The sequence below is a fragment of the Piliocolobus tephrosceles genome, chromosome 11 (genome assembly GCF_002776525.5).
Source record: "Piliocolobus tephrosceles isolate RC106 chromosome 11, ASM277652v3, whole genome shotgun sequence".
Lineage (NCBI taxonomy): Eukaryota > Metazoa > Chordata > Mammalia > Primates > Cercopithecidae > Piliocolobus > Piliocolobus tephrosceles.
This window is the reverse complement of record NC_045444.1, coordinates 63,902,328-63,922,938: the sequence shown is the minus strand read 5'-3', so window position 1 is coordinate 63,922,938 and position 20,611 is coordinate 63,902,328. Positions and strand designations below refer to the sequence as shown.

The following is a 20,611-nucleotide window of genomic DNA, read 5'->3' as shown; positions in this document are numbered from 1 at the left end:
CAAAGGGAATTTTTCCAGTTTTTGCCCATTCAGTATGATATTAGCTGTGGGTTTGTCATAAATAGCTCTTATGATTTTGAGGTACGTTCCATCAATACCGAATTTATTGACTGTTTTTAGCATGAAGGGCTGTTGAATTTTGTCAAAAGCCTTTTCTGCATCTATTGAGATAATCATGTGGTTCTTGTCTTTGGTTCTGTAAAACAAAATTTTAAAAGGAATAAAGTACTGATATATCTTCAATATAAATGGACCCTTAAAACAGTATGCAAAGTGAAAGCAGCCAGACACAAAAGGCCACATGCTGTATGATTCTGCCTTTATGTAGTGTCCTCTACTTTATGTACCAGGAATTATAAAAAGGAAGGAGTTTGATAAACGAGACAGTGAAAGAAAGCCTTCTGCTACTAATAGGAGGAAATAATGTGAATGTATTTCAAATTTAAAGAAAAACTTAGGCATTTCTCATCAGAAAATAGTCTAAGAAGAAATTTTATGTTTATATGTTGATTGTGATATAATAAGATTTGTCTAGCATTTCAGGGTGTTGGATACATTGATACCTTGACTAAGTTACTCTATTGTATAACTTCCTGCATTTATTTGTGCTGAGTAAGTGGGGAATCATAATGATTTTTTTTTTTTTTTTTTTTTTTTTGAGATAGAGTCTCACTCTGTTGCTCAGGCTGGAGTGCAGTGGTGCGATCTCGGCTCACTGCAAGCTCTACCTCCCGGGTTTATGCCATTCTCCTGCCTCAGCCTCCCAAGTAGCTGGGACTACAGGCGTGTGCCACCACGCCTGGGTAATTTTTTGTATTTTCAGTAGAGACGGGTTTTCACCATGTTAACCAGGATGATCTCGATCTGCTGACCTCGTGGTCCACCCGCCTCGGCCTCCCAAAGTGCTGGGATTACAGGCATGGGCATAATAATCTTAATAACTAAAACTCAAGAATGCCTGGATCAAACAGTAGCTCAAACCAACTTTTTGCAGAAGCTGTGAGTTACAAAGGCAGATGGAATAAATGGGCAGGATGATATATGTAGGTCAACCTGCTTATAAAAATAACCTTGGCAGAGTTATATAGGCAGATATCTTTGTAAAAGTTCCTCACATTGTGAGAGGGAGTAGGCCAAGTTTACTGAGCCATAATATTTATTCATCTTAGACAAAACACTCATAGCTTGTAGGCCTAATGGATTGTATCAAACAGATGACAATTACTGTTTGATTATCAGTTAAGATTATCAAGTAAGATTCATGAATTGTGAAAATGAAAAATGTTTAATATTCTTAGCACATAAAGGGTATTTACTGAGCAATAAGTAATAGATGAATGTCCACTAAAAGATAAGGAAAATAAGCAAAAGAGGCCATATTTAAAAATACAGACAACCAACAAATTATGAAAAGTGTTCAATCTATTAATCAAACATGTCACTTAATACAAAAATGAATATTGATTTTATCCGTCGGATAGACAAGATTTTAAAAGAATGATAATACCCAATGTTTTATGAGTTGGAGTAAATGAATCCTCTGATTACTGTTAGTGGGAGTATAAATTGGTAGAGCCTTTTTGGAGGATGATTTGGCAGTAGTAATTAAGTGTTTTTGTGCACATATTCTTCAACCTTGAAATTCCACCTTTAGGAAACTGTCGAACAGAAGTATTGTCCAGGTGCATGAAGATTTATTTGTAAGAAAGCTGACAGCAGCATTATTTATAATAAAGAAAAATTAGAAACAATGGCAATGTCTGGTAACAGATACAACTATTTCCTAGAATATTCTGCAGACATTAAGATGAATGAAGTAAGATCTCTTCAAATTAACATGTAAAGATTTCCAAGATATATTGCCAAGTGAAAAAGAAGGTATCAAAAATAACTTATAGTGTGATCCCATTTATGTTTACAAACAACCCTAAAACTAGATATTGTGTGACTGTAGCCATAAAACATCCAGAAGAATACACTACAAATGCTAGCAGGGTTGCATCTTGGGAAGGGAATGGGTAGTGGGACAGGAAATTGAGGGGCAACTGTCATTACTATATAAGTTGTGTGTTGAAAAAAGTAAGTTCCAATATCAATGTTTTACTCTAAGAAAATAATAATGGGATTTGGAAAGATTTAATTTCAAGGATGTTTAACCCCAGGATTATTAATCTAAAATTGGAAGCAACCTAAATGTCCAATGTTGTATGATTGACTAAGTAAACTACATTAATCCATACCATGAACAGAGTATTTATGGTAATTTTTAACACTTTCTTGAGGCATATTTTACATGTCATAAAATGCACGCATTTCAAGTGAGCAATTCAATGACTTTTAGTAAGGTACAGCCATCACCGTGAATCAGTTTTAGAACACACTACCAATAAGATCCCCTATGCCCATTTACAGCAAATCCTTTTACTGCTTCTAACGCAGGCAACCACTAATCTACTTTCCTTCTGTATAAATTTTACATTTCTGGACCATCCAATGGGATATTTTGCATCCATAGAAACTGGTCATAATAGATAATATTATGTATAGGATTAGCCAATTTGACTTTATGTGAAAGGAAAAGGAGAAGAAAACTTGAATGATATATTCCAAAATGTTAATAATGGTTACCCTTGAGTGGCAGAAATATGGGTACTTTTTTTTCTCTTGAAATCTATGATCAGAAAAAATATTATTTTAGAAAAGATATGGGTCCTGCAATAGATTCCTTCGGGGTTTTCCCTGAGTGTCTGAAAATAAGAGGGTGGGAATACAAAACTGCCCCCCAGACATGAGAAGGTTATTTCCCTAAAGTTCTGGGGGGTGGATATAGGACCAAATAGAAATAAGGTTGTTGAGTGATATGAGTAGCACCTGCATAATTCAAGCACTCAGTAGACCAGAGCCTCTAAAAACTCAAAGAGAGCAGGTGTTGATGCTACTAGGCTACTTGCCAGGAACTGAATTCAGCCTCTCTGCCCCTGGATAGCCTCCTGGGGATATTTTAGCCAACACTAGCTTGTAGGAGGGGGGCTAGAGTAGTCGAAGGGGCTCATTCCAACCTCCCTGGGATTCCAGCTTTAGTACTCAGGTACAGAAGTAGAAGCACCTCAATCTCCCTGTCCTAAGAAGGGAACATGGAAGAAGAGTGATGGGGGCGCCTAGACAGGAGAAGGGGAGCCTGTAAAGACTCACGCTTTAGGATGTGTTCTGCCCCAAATTTGGACCAGTGAGGAGCCCACCTTGGGTTTGCTTTCCTTGTTTCCTTCCCCACATCTCTGCCTCATTATCTTGTCCTTGTTTCTGTCTCCGACAAACAAAGCTTCTCCTCCTTTTTTATTTGCCCTCTTATTCTCCATTGTCTTTTGTGAATGAAGTCTCCCACCCTATTCTTCAGAATGTCAGTTCTCATAGTGGACAATTTCAAAAGGCATGTAATTTGATTATCTATTCCATTACAATATTTTCTTTTTTTTTTTCTTTTTGGAGATGGAGTCTCACTCTGTCACCCAGGCTGGAGTGCAGTGGCACAATCTCGGCTTACTGCAACCTCTACCTCCCGGCTTCAAGTGATTCTCCTGCCTCAGCCTCCTGAGTAGCTGGGACTACAGGTGCACGCCACCATGGCCAGCTAATTTTTGTATTTTTGGTAGAGTCGGGGCTTCACCATGTTGGCCAGGCTAGTCTTGAACTCCTGACCTTAAGTGATCCACCTGCCTCGGCCTCCCAAAGTGCTAGGATTACAGGCATGAGCCACCACGCCTGGCCCCATTACAATTTTTAAAACAAAGTTTGTATTTTATATTTCTTTGTGTCTTTTGGAGTCTGTTTCCTTTGAAGAGGGCACAACACTGGTAGAAAAAGGCATGCCTTAGCCAAGGGCATGTATTTTGGCACGAACTAACAAGAGTCATTTATGATTCTGATTCCTAAAATAAAAGCTCCATCTTTTATCTTTATTGAATTTGTGTAGAAGCAAAATTGCAATGAATGAAGCTACACCTCTGGAAGCAGGGCTTTCTTCTGGAATCTCTGGAAAACTCCAAACTCATTTAAAAATTATTTTTAGTATTATATTCCTAAAAATGCTCTGAAAGTATTTCATCGTATGAAAATAATGCGACTGCTTTCATATTTTGATATGTTACATTCTAAATTACTCTACTTAAAGAGTTTATTCAGCATTTGAGTCACAACTATCTTAAAACATCCCCAGTTCCAAATCAGTGGGCTCCAAATCAGTGAAGCTTTATTATATAGTTACTGCCTGAGGGCAGAAGTGACTTTCAAAGTCCTGTTTTCAGAATCTACACAAAGGGAGGAAGTATTATCTGTAGGTGGGAAAACCTTTTTTCACCTGTTCATTTAGCTGACAATGATGTGGCTCTTCAAGCTGTTTTGCCTTCTACAAGTAGGGTCCACGAACGGGATGGCCCCCTTCACTAAGATTCTCTAGTGTAGACCACCAGCATTCTTTAATGATGTATAATTGGACCAGACCACACAATGGGGCCTTAATAGCCTTTCTCTGTGGCTTGCAAGTTTGAAAAGGCTGGCTACCTACTGTCTTTTTTTCTGTACATTGATGGAAGGCCCAGTGCTCAAATTCTATGCATATTAGCGATATTTTAATGAGTTCCCAGGGCTAAAGTGACTTTTTTACACTGTTTAATGATTTTCAGTTTAACTCTGTTTCTGAGTGGGATGTTGTAAAGATTAATTAGCCAATGTTCATAAAGTGCTTTCAAGCCGAAAAGTGCTGCACAAGCGTGTACAGACTCATTAGCTTCTTAGTCATTAAGGCTTTTTAGACCTTTGCCATTCTGAAACTACATAGTGAAGGCCAAATTAGTTGAGGTTTTTTTGGAAATAAGGGACTTCAGAAAGAGCAGAATAGAGTAATATGTGTATATATATATATATATACACACACATATGCATTGTGCAATTGAATCTGACCCCAGAGGGTTGAATTGTCATGCCAATGAATGACACAGGGTAGAACATTTCTTACATTAACAAACATTCTCTCTCAGTGTGCAATGAGTCATGAAGGTATATTATTGTCTCCATCCACAGTAGTGTTTGGCCAATATATACATTGGAGGTTACCATGATTCAATTAAGCCTTTGATTGAGGCTGAAAAATTACAAATTGGCTACCAATGGCATAAAGAAGACCTAAAAGAAACCAGAGACAAAGGCAGATAGTCTACCAAGAATTTGATTGGCAGCTGGCTTTTTAGCAGCATCAATTGCACTTGATAGGGGAATAATACCCAACTACCTTACCTTTTAAGATTGATTATAAAATAAACATATTTTCATACAAAACTAAAAGCATTTACCACCAACACTAAAAGATACTCTAAATGATTGTCTTTGGGAAAAATAAAAGTAAAACTATATCACAGAAAGAACGAAGGAGATGTTGGAAGGAATGAGGAGGAAAAAACTGGTACACATGTGGGTAAATCTAAGCAAACATTAATAATAACAATAATAATAATGTCCAATAGGGCCAACCTTTGGAAGGCCTTAACAGGGCGTTGAATTTTGAACTTCAGCCTGTATTTTTGTGAAAATATTGAAGGAGTTTGAGCTGTCTAGTAATCATCTCAGGGATATAGTTGAAACTAGTGGCAAACTTGAAAATAATAATGGTGTCATGCAATTTAGTGTATGGGCTGCATGTTAACCGGGGCCTGATGGGAGAAGGCAGTCAGGAGGCTCTTGTTAAATTGAGCTGATCTGTGCATTCCCAGTACAGTGAGTAGGGTGTTCATTTTGCCATTTGCTTTTGTTTGGATGCTGTTATAGAAGCATTAACTTGATAAATTGGAGTACACAAAACAAGACAGCAGGAGTCTCTTTTGCCATTCAAAATGCCAAGTTAAATGCCTTGTAATTGGCTTCAAATAGCAGAGCTTTCGTTGTTTTTCATCTCCACTAAAAGATAAGAATTGGAAGTATATTGTGATATGAGGGGTTTGTTACATTTGTATGAGAAAATTTCATGAAAGTGACATTTGCTAGATGTGTAAAATGGACAAAGATTGTGGAGTTGCTTTTCCTGAGGTTGTGACAAGTAAATACCATTCATCTGTCAGGACTAAATTGAGGGATGCTTTGTCAGACACAATGGGGTAGATGAAAAGAACTAATACCAATCTGATTTGCGGCTTTCTTGATAGTACGTTGTACTATTCATGAAGAATAGCTTATACTGTTTGGAAAAAGTATTTGCAAATTGTAAATTTTTAGATGAAAAACTAGGTTTAACAGAAACAAGATTGGATGAGGATGAAGAGATTTGCGATTGACTGACGGTTTGATGTTGAGCTGTTCCTAGGCTCCCAGGGACACTGCAGTGTTCCCACTGGGCTAAGACTGGAACCTCTGTAGCCATGTGTGGAACACAGCCTGGTTCCCAGTCCCTGATTCATTTTCCACTCTATAGCTGGATCCACACCACAGGACCCTCACCTGTGGGCCCAGCTTTGCCACAGCCCCTATCTATGAGCAGTTCTGTGTCTCCTTAAAACATTGTGCCTCACATTTCATACCGATGGGCCCCTTCTTTTCTTCTGCCATTTCCCTCCCTTTCACGATCCAAGAGTATAAGCTGATCCTTAAAGCTCCACCTGGAGTCAAGGGCCCTGCTGCCTGCTGACAGGCTCAGTTTCTTTTCTGCCCAGACTTTCTACGCTGGCCTTCATAACCACACTCTGATGCCTATCAATGTGGTTTGCTCTCTACCTAGGATTGCCCTTACACCAACTGCTAGACAAATTGCCCCATGAGAATGGTTGCCTTGTTATCTCCGTAAACCGGATTTTGCCTGCTCTATCAGAACTGCTTTCTGCTTCTGCAGTCTCCTATGACTGCTCATACGCTGGATTAATGGACTGCTAGTCTTAGTAATCTATCTTGCATTGCAGTTAACCAGACTATCATATTAATGGTATGAAAGATATGTATGACTTTGGGAAGCAGGAGAATGTAGACATTAAGAAGGTAGATCTGGGGGCTGGAGCAAGATGGTCGAATAGGAACAGCTCCAGTCTCCAGCTCCCAGCGCGAGCGACACAGAAGACGGGTGATTTCTGCGTTTTCAACTGAGGTACTGGGTTCGTCTCACTAGGGAGTGCCGGACAATCGGTGCTGGTCAGCTGCTGCAGCCTGACCATGGAGAGCTGAAGCAGGGCGAGGCATCGCCTCACCTGGGAAGTGCAAGGGGAAGGGAATCCCTTTTCCTAGCCAGGGGAACTGAGATACACAACACCTGGAAAATTGGGTAACTCCCACCCCAAGACTGCGCTTTACCAAGGGTCTTAGCAAACGGCACACCAGAAGATTATATCCCACACCTGGCCGGGAGGGTCCCACGGCCACAGAGCCTCCCTCATTGCTAGCACAGCAGTCTGTGATCTAAGGGCAAGGCAGCAGCAAGGCTGGGGGAGGGGCGCCCGCCATTGCTGAGGCTTAAGTAGGTAAACAAAGCCTCTGGGAAGTTCCAACTGGGTGGAGCCCACAGCAGCTCAAGGAGGCCTGCCTGTCTCTGTAGACTCCACCTCTGGGGACAGGGTACAGCTAAACAAACAAAAAAAAAGCAGCAGAAACCTCTACAGACGCAAACGACCCTGTCTGACAGTTTGAAGAGAGCAGTGGATCTCCCAATATGGAGTTTGAGATATTAGAACAGACAGACTGCCTGCTCAAGTGGGTCCCTGACCCCTGAGTAGCCTAACTGGGAGACATCCCCAACTAGGGGCAGACCGACACCCCACACCTCACACGGCGGGGTACACCCCTGAGACGAAGCTTCCAAAGCAAGAATCAGACAGGTACACTCGCTGTTCAGCAATATTCTATCTTCTGCAGCCTCTGCTGCTGATACCCAGGCAAACAGGGTCTGGAGTGAACCTCAAGCAATCTCCAACAGATCTACAGCTGAGGGTCCTGACTGTTAGAAGGAAAACTAACAAACAGGAAGGACACCCATACCAAAACCCCATCAGTACGTCACTATCGTCAAAGACCAGAGGCAGATAAAACCACAAAGATGGGAAAAAGCAGGGCAGAAAAGCTGGAAATTCAAAAAATAAGAGCACATCTCCCCCTCCAAAGGAATGCAGCTCATCGCCAGCAATGGATCAAAGCTGGTCAGAGAATGACTTTGACGAGTTAAGAGAAGAAGGCTTCAGTCCATCAAACTTCTCAGAGCTAAAGGAGGAATTACATACCCAGTGCAAAGAAACTAAAAATCTTGAAAAAAGATTGGAAGAATGGATAACTAGAATAATCAATGCAGAAAAGGCCATAAATGAAATGACAGAGATAAAAACCATGACACAAGAAATACGTGACAAATGCACAAGCTTCAGTAACCGACTTAATCAACTGGAAGAAAGAGTATCAGCGATTGAGGATCAAATGAATGAAATAAAGTGAGAAGATAAGTCTAAAGAAAAAGAGGAAAAAAAATGAACAAACCTTCAAGAAGTATGGGATTATGTGAAAAGACTAAATCTACGTCTGATTGGGGTGCCTGAAAGTGAGGGGGAAAATGGAACCAAGTTGGAAAACACTCCTCAGGATATCATCCAGGAGAACTTCCCCAACCTAATAAGGCAGGCCAACATTCAAATTCAGGAAATACAGAGAATGCCACAAAGATACTCCTCGAGAAGAGCAACTCCAAGACACATAATTGTTAGATTCACCAAAGTTGAAATGAAGGAAAAACTGTTAAGGGCAGCCAGAGAGAAAGGTCAGGTTACCCACAAAGGGAGGCCCATGAGACTAACAGCAGATCTCTCGGCAGAAACTCTACAAGCCAGAAGAGAGTGGGGGCCAATATTCAACATTCTTACAGAAAAGAATTTTCAACCCAGAATTTCATATCCAGCCAAACTAAGTTTCATAAGTGAAGGAGAAATAAAATCCTTTACAGACAAGCAAATGCTTAGAGATTTTGTCACCACCAGGCCTGCCTTACAAGAGACCCTGAAGGAAGCACTAAACATGGAAAGGAACAACCGGTACCAGCCATTGCAAAAACATGCCAAAATGTAAAGACCATTGATCCTAGGAAGAAACTGCATCAACTAACGAGCAAAATAACCAGTTAATATCATAATGACAGGATCAGTTTCACACATAATAATATTAACCTTAAATGTAAATGGACTAAATGGTCCAATTAAAGGACACAGACTGGCAAATTGGATAAAGAGTCAAGACCCATCAGTCCGCTGAATTCAGGAGACCCATCTGACATGCAGAGACACATATAGACTCAAAATAAAGGGATGGAGGAAGATCTACCAAGCAAATGGAGAACAAAAAAAAGCAGGGGTTGCAATCCTAGTCTCTGATAAAACAGACTTTAAACCATCAAAGATCAAAAAAGACAAAGAAGGCCATTACATAATGGTAAAGGGATCAATTCAACAGGAAGAGCTAACTATCCTAAATATATATGCACCCAATACAGGAGCACCCAGATTCAGAAAGCAAGTCCTTAGAGACTTACAAAGAGACTTAGACTCCCATACAATAATAATGGGAGACTTCAACACTCCACTGTCAACATTAGACAGATCAACGAGACAGAAAGTTAACAAGAATATCCAGAAATTGAACTCATCTCTGCACCAAGTGGACCTAATAGACATCTACAGAACTCTCCACCCCAAATCAACACAATATACATTCTTCTCAGCACCACATCACACTTATTCCAAAATTGACCACATAATTGGAAGTAAAGCACTCCTCAGCAAATGTACAAGAACAGAAATTACAACAAACTGTCTCTCAGATCACAGTGCAATCAAACTAGAACTCAGGACTAAGAAACTCAATCAAAACCACTCAACTACATGGAAACTGAACAACCTGCTCCTGAATAACTACTGGGTACACAACGAAATGAAGGCAGAAATAAAGATGTTCTTTGAAACCAATGAGAACAAAGATAAAACATACCAGAATCTCTGGGACACATTTAAAGCAGTGTGTAGAGGGAAATTTATAGCACTAAATGCCCACAAGAGAAAGCTGGAAAGCTCTAAAATTGACACTCTAACATCACAATTAAAAGAACTAGAGAGGCAAGAGCAAACACATTCAAAAGCTAGCAGAAGGCAAGAAATAACTAAGATCAGAGCAGAACTGAAGGAGATAGAGACACAAAAAACCCTTCAAAAAATCAGTGAATCCAGGAGTTGGTTTTTTGAAAAGATCAATAAAATTGATAGACCACTAGCAAGACTAATAAAGAAGAAAAGAGAGAAGAATCAAATAGACGCAATAAAAAATGATAAAGGGGATATCACCACCGACCCCACAGAAATACAAACTACCATCAGAAAATACTATAAACACCTCCACGCAAATAAACTAGAAAATCTAGAAGAAATGCATAATTTCCTGCTTACACTCTCCCAAGACTAAACCAGAAAGAAGTTGAATCCATGAATAGACCAATAGCAGGCTCTGAAATTGAGGCAATAATTAATAGCCTACCAACCAAAAAAAGTCCAGGACCAGATGGATTTACAGCCGAATTCTACCAGAGGTACAAGGAGGAGCTGGTACCATTCCTTCTGAAACTATTCCAATCAATAGAGAAAGAGGGAATCCTCCCTAACTCATTTTATGAGGCCAACATCATCCTGATACCAAAGTCTGGCAGAGACACAACAAAAAAAGAGAATTTTAGACCAATATCCCTGATGAACATCGATGCAAAAATCCTTAATAAAATATTGGCAAACCGAATCCAGCAGCACATCAAAAAGCTCATCCACCATGATCAAGTGGGCTTCATTCCTGGGGTGCAAGGCTGGTTCAACATACGCAAATCAATAAACGTAATCCAGCATATAAACAGAACCAAAGACAAAAACCACATGATTATCTCAATAGATGCAGAAAAGTCCTTTGACAAAATTCAACAGCCCTTCATGCTAAAAACTCTCAATAAACAGTATTGATGGAACGTATCTCAAAATAATAAGAGCTATTTATGACAAACCCACAGCCAATATCATACTGAATGGGCAAAAACTGAAAGCATTCCTTTTGAAAACTGGCACAAGACAGGGATGCCCTCTCTCACCACTCCTATTCAACATAGTGTTGGAAGTTCTGGCTAGGGCAATCAGGCAAGAGAAAGAAATCAAGGATATTCAATTAGGAAAAGAAGAAGTCAAATTGTCCCTGTTTGCAGATGACATGATTGTATATTTAGAAAACCCCATTGTCTCAGCCCAAAATCTCCTTAAGCTGATCAGCAACTTCAGCAAAGTCTCAGGATACAAAATTAATGTGCAAAAGTCACAAGCATTCTTATACACCAGTAACAGACAAACAAAGAGCCAAATCATGAATGAACTTCCATTCACAATTGCTTCAAAGAGAATAAAATACCTAGGAATCCAACTTACATGGGATGTAAATGACCTCTTCAAGAGAACTACAAACCACTGCTCAGTGAAATAAAAGAGGACCCAAACAAATGGAAGAACATTCCATGCTCATGGATAGGAAAAATCAATATCATGTAAATCGCCATACTGCCCAAGGTCATTTATAGATTCAATGCCATCCCCATCAAGCTACCAATGAGTTTCTTCACAGAATTGGAAAAAACTGCTTTAAAGTTCATATGGAACCAAAAAAGAGCCCGCATTGCCAAGACAATCCTAAGTCAAAAGAACAAAGCTGGAGGCATCATGCTACCTGATTTCAAACTATACTACAAGGCTACAGTAACCAAAACAGCATGGTACTGGTACCAAAACAGAGATATAGACCAATGGAACAGAACAGAGTCCTCAGAAATAATACCACACACCTACAGCCATCTGATCTTCGACAAACCTGAGAAAAACAAGAAATGGGGAAAAGATTCCCTATTTAATAAATGGTGCTGGGAAAATTGGCTAGCCATAAGTAGAAAGCTGAAACTGGATCCTTTCCTTATGCCTTATACGAAAATTAATTCAAGATGGATTAGAGACTTAAATGTTAGACCTAATACCATAAAAACCCTAGAAGAAAATCTAGGTAGTACCATTCAGGACATAGGCATGGGCAAGGACTTCATGTCTAAAACACCAAAAGCAACGGCAGCAAAAGCCAAAATTGACAAATGGGATCTAGTTAAACTAAAGAGCTTCTGCACAGCAAAAGAAACTACCATCAGAGTGAACAGGCAACCTACAGAGTGGGAGAAAATTTTTGCAATCTGCTCATCTGACAAAGGGCTAATATCCAGAACCTACAAAGAACTGAAACAAATTTACAAGAATAAAACAACCCCATCAAAAAGTGGGCAAGGGAAATGAACAGACATTTCTCAAAAGAAGACATGCATACAGCCAACAGACACATGAAAAAATGCTTGTCATCACTGGCCATCAGAGAAATGCAAAATCAAAACCACAATGAGATACCATCTCACACCAGTTAGAATGAGAATTATTAAAAAGTCAGGAAACAACAGGTGCTGGAGAGGATGTGGAGAAATAGGAACACTTTTACACTGTTGGTGGGACTGTAAACTAGTTCAAACATTGTGGAAGACAGTGTGGCGATTCCTCAAGGATCTAGAACTAGAAGTACCATATGACCCAGCCATCCCATTACTGGGTATATACCCGAAGGATTATAAATCATGCTGCTGTAAAGACACATGCACATGTATGTTAATTGCAGCACTATTCACAATAGCAAAGACTTGGAATCTACCCAAATGTCCATCAGTGACAAACTGGATTAAGAAAATGTGGCACATATACACCATGGAATACTATGCAGCCATAAAAAAGGATGAGTTTGTGTCCTTTGTAGGGACATTGATGCAGCTGGAAACCAGCATTCTCAGCAAACTATCACAAGAACAGAAAAACCTATGTTCTCACTCATAGGTGGGAACTGAGCAATGAGATCACTTGGACTCTGGAAGGGGTATATCACACACCAGGGCCTATTATGGGGAGGGAGGAGGGGGGAGGGATTGCATTGGGAGTTATACCTGATGTAAATGAGGAGTTGATGGGTGCTGACGAGTTGATGGGTGCAGCACACCAACATGGCATAAGTATACATATGTAACAAACCTGCACGTTATGCACATGTACCCTAGAACTTAAAGTATAAAAAAAAAAAAAAGAATTACCAATAAACGAATAATTTTAACAAAAAAAAAAAAAAAAAAAGAAGAAGGTAGATCCTAGGGTTAGGCCACTTGGATTCTAAATTCAGCTTCACCATTTACTATCTAGGTGACATCGTTAAGATTTGTAAAGGGTCTGATTTTACTATACTGTACATGCAAGCTAGCAAGTTAGTCTGCCACAGTCTCATGGATGCTGACAGAAGACATGAGATTCCTGGATCAGTAACAAAAAAACAGTTTATTACTCACAACAATAGCAATAGTTTGAGCATCAGCATTTTTGCTGGTTCCTTGACCCCAGTAATAGCACATATAGTAGATTGCATGACAGCAGAGGAACCTCAAATGTCAGAAACCCAAATCTTTTATAATGAACAGTGAGCCCGCCTGACCTCTTTCTAGAGGGAGATATTGTCTTTATTATACTGGATAGTAAACACTTCTGTTCTCTGCTCTGAAAGGAGACAGTATCTCTATCTTCCAAGGCTGTTCGTTGTATAAGCATTCCCAAAAGATACAGCCAGTGCCTCTCTTTGCCACATGTGCAGAAACATAAAATATCTATAGAGAATTATCTCCCAAGAACTTTGGGTAAGTTCTTAAAGCCTCAGTTTTCTCATCTGCAAACTGGGATTAATGGTAAAACATAAGTGAATGTAAAACAGATATAGTGCATATACAATGCTTAACATCATCCCTGACACATAGCATCATGCCTGACATGTTGACAGAAGGGCTTAGCCAATGTCAATTACTATTATAAATTATTTTTTCTTGAATAAGGTGCAAGCATGTTTACTGAATTCTTTGTTTTCTCTAGTAAATAGAATATTGCAGCTCAATGATGTTTCACACTATTTGAATCACCAAAGATTAGAACCAAAAAAGACCATAAACCTGGCATTTATAGATAAGAAAATAGGTTCAAGATCTTATGCGATTTGTTGCATTTCATACAGCAAAACTGTAAAAATAAAAAAGATTATTTGGTTTAAAATTCAGATTCTTTTTAATTTCACATAATACCTGGAACTCAGTAAATATTGGAATTACAAATGAAGTGAAGCAAGCCTATGATATATTAGAAAACATTTCACATCTTCATTTGGTCACTCCCCTCTTACTTGCTTGACTTACCAACCACCTTAAATTTGTCCCCTGAAGGCAAAAATAAATAAAACAAATAAGTAGTGGAAAGTTAAAATAAGTAACCCACATCTCTTCCTTGCTTTTATCCCCGCTATAGTCACTGTCTCCATGGCAGAAAAAAACAAAGAGCCAAAAACAAAACCTCCAGAAAACTACAAGGAAAGTGCTTGCTGTATGTGTAGGTGATATTGAAAGTGGTCCCATTCTGCCTAAAGGCAGGGAAATTCTAATGGACTATCTGGCAGCTTTATGCCAATAGCTTTATCTTGGTTTATGGACAAACTTTCTAAGGCATGAGGGGGAGTAGCAAGAAAGGGGAAAGTAGGGGGTAACAGAAATAACATCTAGTTCCAGAAGGCAATATGTGAAAATCCAGAAAAGGAATTTATCCCAAAAACATCTGCAAAAATCATTTATTTTTGTACCTCTTCTTAATTCTGATCCCATTGTTTCTCTATCTTCTTTAAAAATGAAGTCATAGCTTTAGTTTTTATATGGCTCTGAAATTCTTTCCAGGACTGTAGGTCAGAGTTGGTCATGCCCAGGTAACCAAAGAAAGATTTTAATAGGACATTCAGTGACAAGGAATGTGAATTGCCCTTCATCTTTTGTGCACCTCAAGTCCTCTGCATAATTACCTTGCACTCCAGGTGATTCTGTCCTGGATGTCCTGGGTGCTTCACAAGTGCTTCCTGAGTTGGTGAGGCTGCCGTCGTCTCTCACCCACAGCGGGCACTGCACTGCCCTCTGCTGGATATAGCAGGAATTGCTCTATTTTGCCAGGGCTTTGTACCTCTTCCTAGGGCACCATTGTGTGTGTGTGCGTGCGTGTGTGTGTGTGTGAGAGAGAGACAGAAAGAGAGACATAGAGAGACTATGATATAAACATGCTTTTCCCCTCTTGCTTTAGAGAAGTCCCAAATATGTCACTTGTTTCATCTACATTGTGAAGAATTTACGGAAATAGTTCTTTTCAGTTTTTACTTGGAGCATTCTATCTCTCTGGAATCAGAGATTTTGGAGATGAATTTCTTGAGAGTGCAAGACAGTAGTAAAAATCCCTATGCCTAAACCTCCATGACAAGGAAGTCTTTGTTAGGAGTAGGCCCATCACTGCTGGGTGTTTCTGCTGATAGGAGGACTTCTCCATCACAGGCTCCCAGCCTTTCCTCATCAGGCTTCTGCGGAAGCATCCCACCAGTATGATTTGTGTCCAGTTATGTCTACACAGTGGCAGACACAATTAGAGCTCTTTTACAGAAGGCTGCCAGGCCTGCTGACCCCACTGGGCCCATCCTGACAGGCATGGTTAAAATTGGTAGTGGATAGGTCTAGAATCAAGCTGAAATCCCTGCTACAGATGTGAATTGTGTGCCATACACATATGGTATATGCCATACACCAACAAAAGAATTGACTTATATCCTGCCTACCTCCAAATGTGAGTATGGGCACATGCCTTAAATTCCAGATGTATCACAGTTCATTTACTTATTTATCCTTCTTTTATCCAAGAAGCAATACAAGCTGCTTTAGGCACAGTTCCTATGTCACAGCCCTCATAATCTGTTGCTTCACTTTATGTCTTCATAGATGTGAATTCTCTAGTTAAAGACTGATTTACAACATCTTTTAGTTAACTTTGAAAAATATTCTGAAGTTAAAATACTAGTATCAACAACTCTCTGTACTCAATCTCTGTAGATGCAAATAAAGTATTACAATCAGGCATATAGAGGAAGTGTGGAATTTAGCGAAGGATGTAGCAATGTTCTTATGTTTTAATGTTCTTACTGCTCTCTTCGTCCCAGGTTATGCAGATGTATCTTCCGTTTTGTGGAATCGCCATATCTAACGCTCAGCTCTTTGCTGCCTCAAGGAAAGAATATGAAAGAAGCAGAGTGAGTAAATAAAAACATTGTTGACACTCCTCAATACTCTCTTTCTGGTTTCTGTAAGTCATTGTCTTTTAAAAACAGCCAATGAATGATCTTTGAATAGTACAGGAATCTGTTTTTATTTGTATAATTCTGCAAGGCTGTGGTTGAAGATACACTTTAAGCAATAAGCCCAAATGGAAGTGGATACAAATTATCTGTTGTTATTTGGGGGAAGGGGTACAAGCTTCTTTTAAAAATGAAATTGGCTGGGCACAATTGCTTACGCCTGTAATTCCAGCACTTTGGGAGGCTGAGGCGGGCGGATCACGAGGTCGGGAGTTCAAGACCAACCTGGCCAACATGGTGAAACCTTGTCTCTACTGAAAATACAAAAATTAGCCAGACGTGGTGGTGGGCACCTGTAATCCCAGCTACTCGGGAGGCTAAGGCAGGAGAATCGCTTGAACCCAGGAGGTGGAGGTCACAGTGAGTGGAGATTGTGCCACCGCACTCCAGCCTAGGTGACGGAGTGAGACTCCATCTCAAAAAAAAAAAAAAAAAAGAAAATTAATATCACATCTATACTGTAAGGCCACAGATAAATCCTTGCTTATTTATGGCTTTGAAGCAATAACACAATTTGGTGATGCTTTTACAACTAAGTTCCTTTAAGAAGCAAGTTATGTTACAAACATGATCTTACCCCCACTTCCCAGATTTTATTTTTGAGTTGAAACAATTTTTGGATTGAAACAATTTTTTAATTGAAAGGGTTTCTGAAAGTGCCCCTCACTAGATACTTGGAACAATAATGCAAAGACTATTTTATAGTATTATAAAGAAACACTTAGATCTTTTATACCTTCAGGAGCTACAGATCTAAATTGCAAAAAAGGCATAGTCTAGTACTCAAAAAATGCTAAATTATCAAATAGAGATTAAATTATATTATACTCATTCTAATTTTAAATATAGGAAGATTACTTAACAACTTAGAAACATATTTAACAAAACGATGTTCAAAAGGATTTGAAACCCTTAATTAATCTGGGCATCAAGTTGATTAAAATTTCATTTGCTAATTATTACGCTTTATGGATATTTTTTATCAGTAAACAGATGAACAGAGTTGACTAATATAGCCATGGTCCTTAGCATGGCATGCCACATCTTTTCTCTGATTTGATCTTCTTTTCATCTTTAGCCCCATGTCTTACCATGCTCCTGCTTTCATCTGGCACTCCAGCAATATAGTCCCCAATTTCCAGCAAACAATCTCTTTCATTTGATCATACCTTTAACCATATTCATGCCTCTGCCTTCAATGCCTCATGTCAATCCCACTCCTTCCAACTACACCATCTGCCTCACACATTCTTCAGGACCCAGGTCAGCCTTCTGATTAATCTTCCTTTCTACACTTATGGTTTTGCCTTGTATCTACTACCACTATTCTATTATGAATACTTATCACACTGTATTATGATATTTAAGGAGGTCCCACCTCTCCAACTACATTTTGAACTCCTTAAGGGAAGCTTCATGTATGATTAATCTTTGCATTCTTGTGTATGGCACAATTAATTTATTCATTCAACAGGTATTGATTGTGTAGTTCCCTTTCACATGCTGTCTATCCAAATCCCCGCCCTTATGGAACTTACTATTCATGAGAACAATAGATAATAGATAAGAAAACAAATTTTTAAAATTGCATAGTATAGGTAGCGATAAATACTGCTAGGAAAAATAAAGTGAGATAAAGGGATAAAGGGTTGAGGAAGGTTGGATTGGGAGGATGTTTATTTTAGCGGGTGATCAAAAAGGTCTCTGTAAGGAGATGATCTATAAGCAGAAACTTGAATGAAATGAAGGAGCAAAGCCACATGAAGGTCTGGGGAGAGCATTTCTGGCCGTGGAAATACCAAGTACAAAGGACTTGGGTCAGGAGAAAGCTTGGTCAGAGTGTTTGGAGAGCAGAGAGAAAGGGGGGAGTGAAAGGGAAAAAAAAAATGAGGATGTGGAGGCAGGCCAGATGGTAGAAAAGCCTGTGGGCATGGCAAGGGCTTTGGCTTTCATTCTGAGTGCAATGGAAAGCCATTAGACAATTTTGAGCTGAGTCTGACTTACTTTTAGTAGGGTTCACTCTGGCCTCCCTGGAGACAATAAACTGGCTGGGGAGGGAGGGAGAAGGCTGAAGCAGTGAGAAGACTTAGGAAAGAACTGTATTGAAGTCAAAAAATAATATGGCTGGGACTAGGGCAGTGAGAAGTGACAGACTTCCTCCAAAATTGGTGAAATCTATGGGGCTTACTGATATGGGAAATGAGTGAAAGAGACTTGTGGCTGGCACAGCTGGCAAGTAAACGGTTCGATACAGGAGTCTGAAGTTCAGGGGAGATGTCAGGACTGGAGATTGAGATTTGGGAACCAGCAGCATATAGAGGCTATTTAAAGCCAGGGATCTAGCTGGGTTAATTTAGGGATGGATATGTAGATGAGAGAATGGAAAGCTCCAAGGACTCACCCAGGAGCGAAAGAAGGTCATTAGAAGGAGGGACAAAAAGCAGATACTTGTTTCCTGGAAGGCAAGTGGCATCAAGAAGCAGGACCTATTCAACTGTGTAAAATGTTTCCATTATCTGTTGAATTGGATATTGTCACGTGAGTCCATGTGAAGAGAGTACACCAACAGGCTTTGTATGAGCAATAAGGCTGTTTATTTCACCTAGGTACAGGCGGGCTGAGTCTGAAAAAGGAGTCAGCAAAGGGTGGTGGGATTATCATTAGTTCTTACAAGTTTGGGATAGGCGTACAAAGTACATTCTTAAGGGTGGGGGAGAATATTACAAAGTACCGTCTTAAGGTTGGGTAAGACTATATCATATCAGTTAGGGTAGGGCAGGAACAAATCACAATGGTGGAATGTCATCAGTTAAGGCTATTTTCACTTCTTGTGTGGATCTTCAGTTGCTTCAGGCCATCTGGATGTATAGGTGCAGGTCACAGGAGGATATGATGGCTTAGCTTGGGCTCAGAGGCCTGACAGATATTATCCCAGATTTTCTTCTCTTTTTCTCCTATCCTGGAGCTAGTCTGCATTGTTATTTGTAAAACTTCCAACACTCGTTAATAAAGCAGCAATTTTAAATTAGAAACAATAAAATTACTATACTGTGATTTGTCAGTGCAAGACTCAAGGCACAATTAGTTTTTTCTCTGAGGTAAATGTTCTTGTATATGGATCCCAGAGGCTCTCTCCATGCAATCATAACAAATTGAAAAGTTAAATAATTGTTCAGTTAATATGATCCATCTGAAGAAATAGTCTAGATGATTAAAGAAATAATGTTTTCTCCATTAATAACAGGGCATTTTGCTTGTAATTACTCAGAAAATTGTCTCATTTTTAATATCTGAACATGAAATTTTGTGCATTGACCCCTTACAGAGATTTGCTGTCCAAATGCCAAATAGCAAGATTCACTTAAAAGTTTTTTCACCTTTTGATGTTCCTGTTTGCTTTGGGATCCTGGAGCAATATGGTCCTTAGCTCTGTTCGGTCTTTCTTTAGAGATAATGTAACCACCCAGTGGGTTCACTTTGCCCACTACCTAGGCAAAGCCAGTTTCTCAAGGCAGGGGAATTGCAATAGAGAAAGATTAATTCACTGAGTTGGCTGTGTCAGAGACCAGAGTTTTTTTATTACTCAAATCAGTCTCCCCAGATCAGAGTTTTTAAGGATAATTTGGTGGGTGGGGGAAGGCCAGTGAGTAGGGAATGCTGATTGGTTGGGTTGGAGATGAACTCATAGGGAATTGAAACTGTCCTCTTGCCGTGAGTTAGCTCCTGGGTCGGGAAGGTCACAAGATCAGATGAGCCAATTTATCGATCTGGGTGGTGCCAGCGGATCCATCAGGTGCAGGGTCTACAAAATATCTGAAGCACTGATCTGAGGAGCAGTTTAGGAAGAGTCAGCTGTATGATTCCTAAGCCATAATTTCTGATTTTGTGGCTAATTTGTTAGTCCTACAAAGGCATTCTAGTCCCCAGAGAAGAAAGAGGTTTGTTTTGGGAAAGGGCTATTATCATCTTTGTTTTAAACAATAAACTATAAACTATGTTCCTCCCAAAGTTAGTTCAGCCTATGCCCAGAAATGAACAAGGACAGTTTGGAGATTAGAAGAAAGATGGAGCTGGTTAGGTCAGCCGAGTGATAATTTTGCAATGGTGGTTTCAATAACCCTACCCAGGATATTTGGTCCTCTTTCAGTTGCTCAGTGAACTGGACTTATTTCATGGATTTCCTAACTCATTCAAATGTCTTTTCTTTTCTTTCTTTCTTTCTTTCTTTCTTTCTTTCTTTCTTTCTTTCTTTCTTTCTTTCTTTCTT

General features: G+C 39.5%; 1 protein-coding gene across 4 annotated transcripts in view; it reads left to right on the top strand.

Moving 5' to 3' along the window:
• PDE11A (phosphodiesterase 11A) overlaps positions 1-20,611 on the top strand; it is a 514,093-nt gene that overhangs the window by 192,486 nt on the left and 300,996 nt on the right. For 3 of the 4 annotated variants that reach the window (XM_023212325.2, XM_026454253.1, XM_023212326.2), the window contains one exon: positions 16,150-16,239. In XM_023212325.2, coding sequence (XP_023068093.1) covers positions 16,150-16,239 — 90 coding nt within the window. Of the gene's footprint in view, positions 1-15,003; positions 15,013-16,149; positions 16,240-20,611 lie in introns of those variants that run through there. The other variant, XM_023212327.2, reaches the window with a different exon arrangement.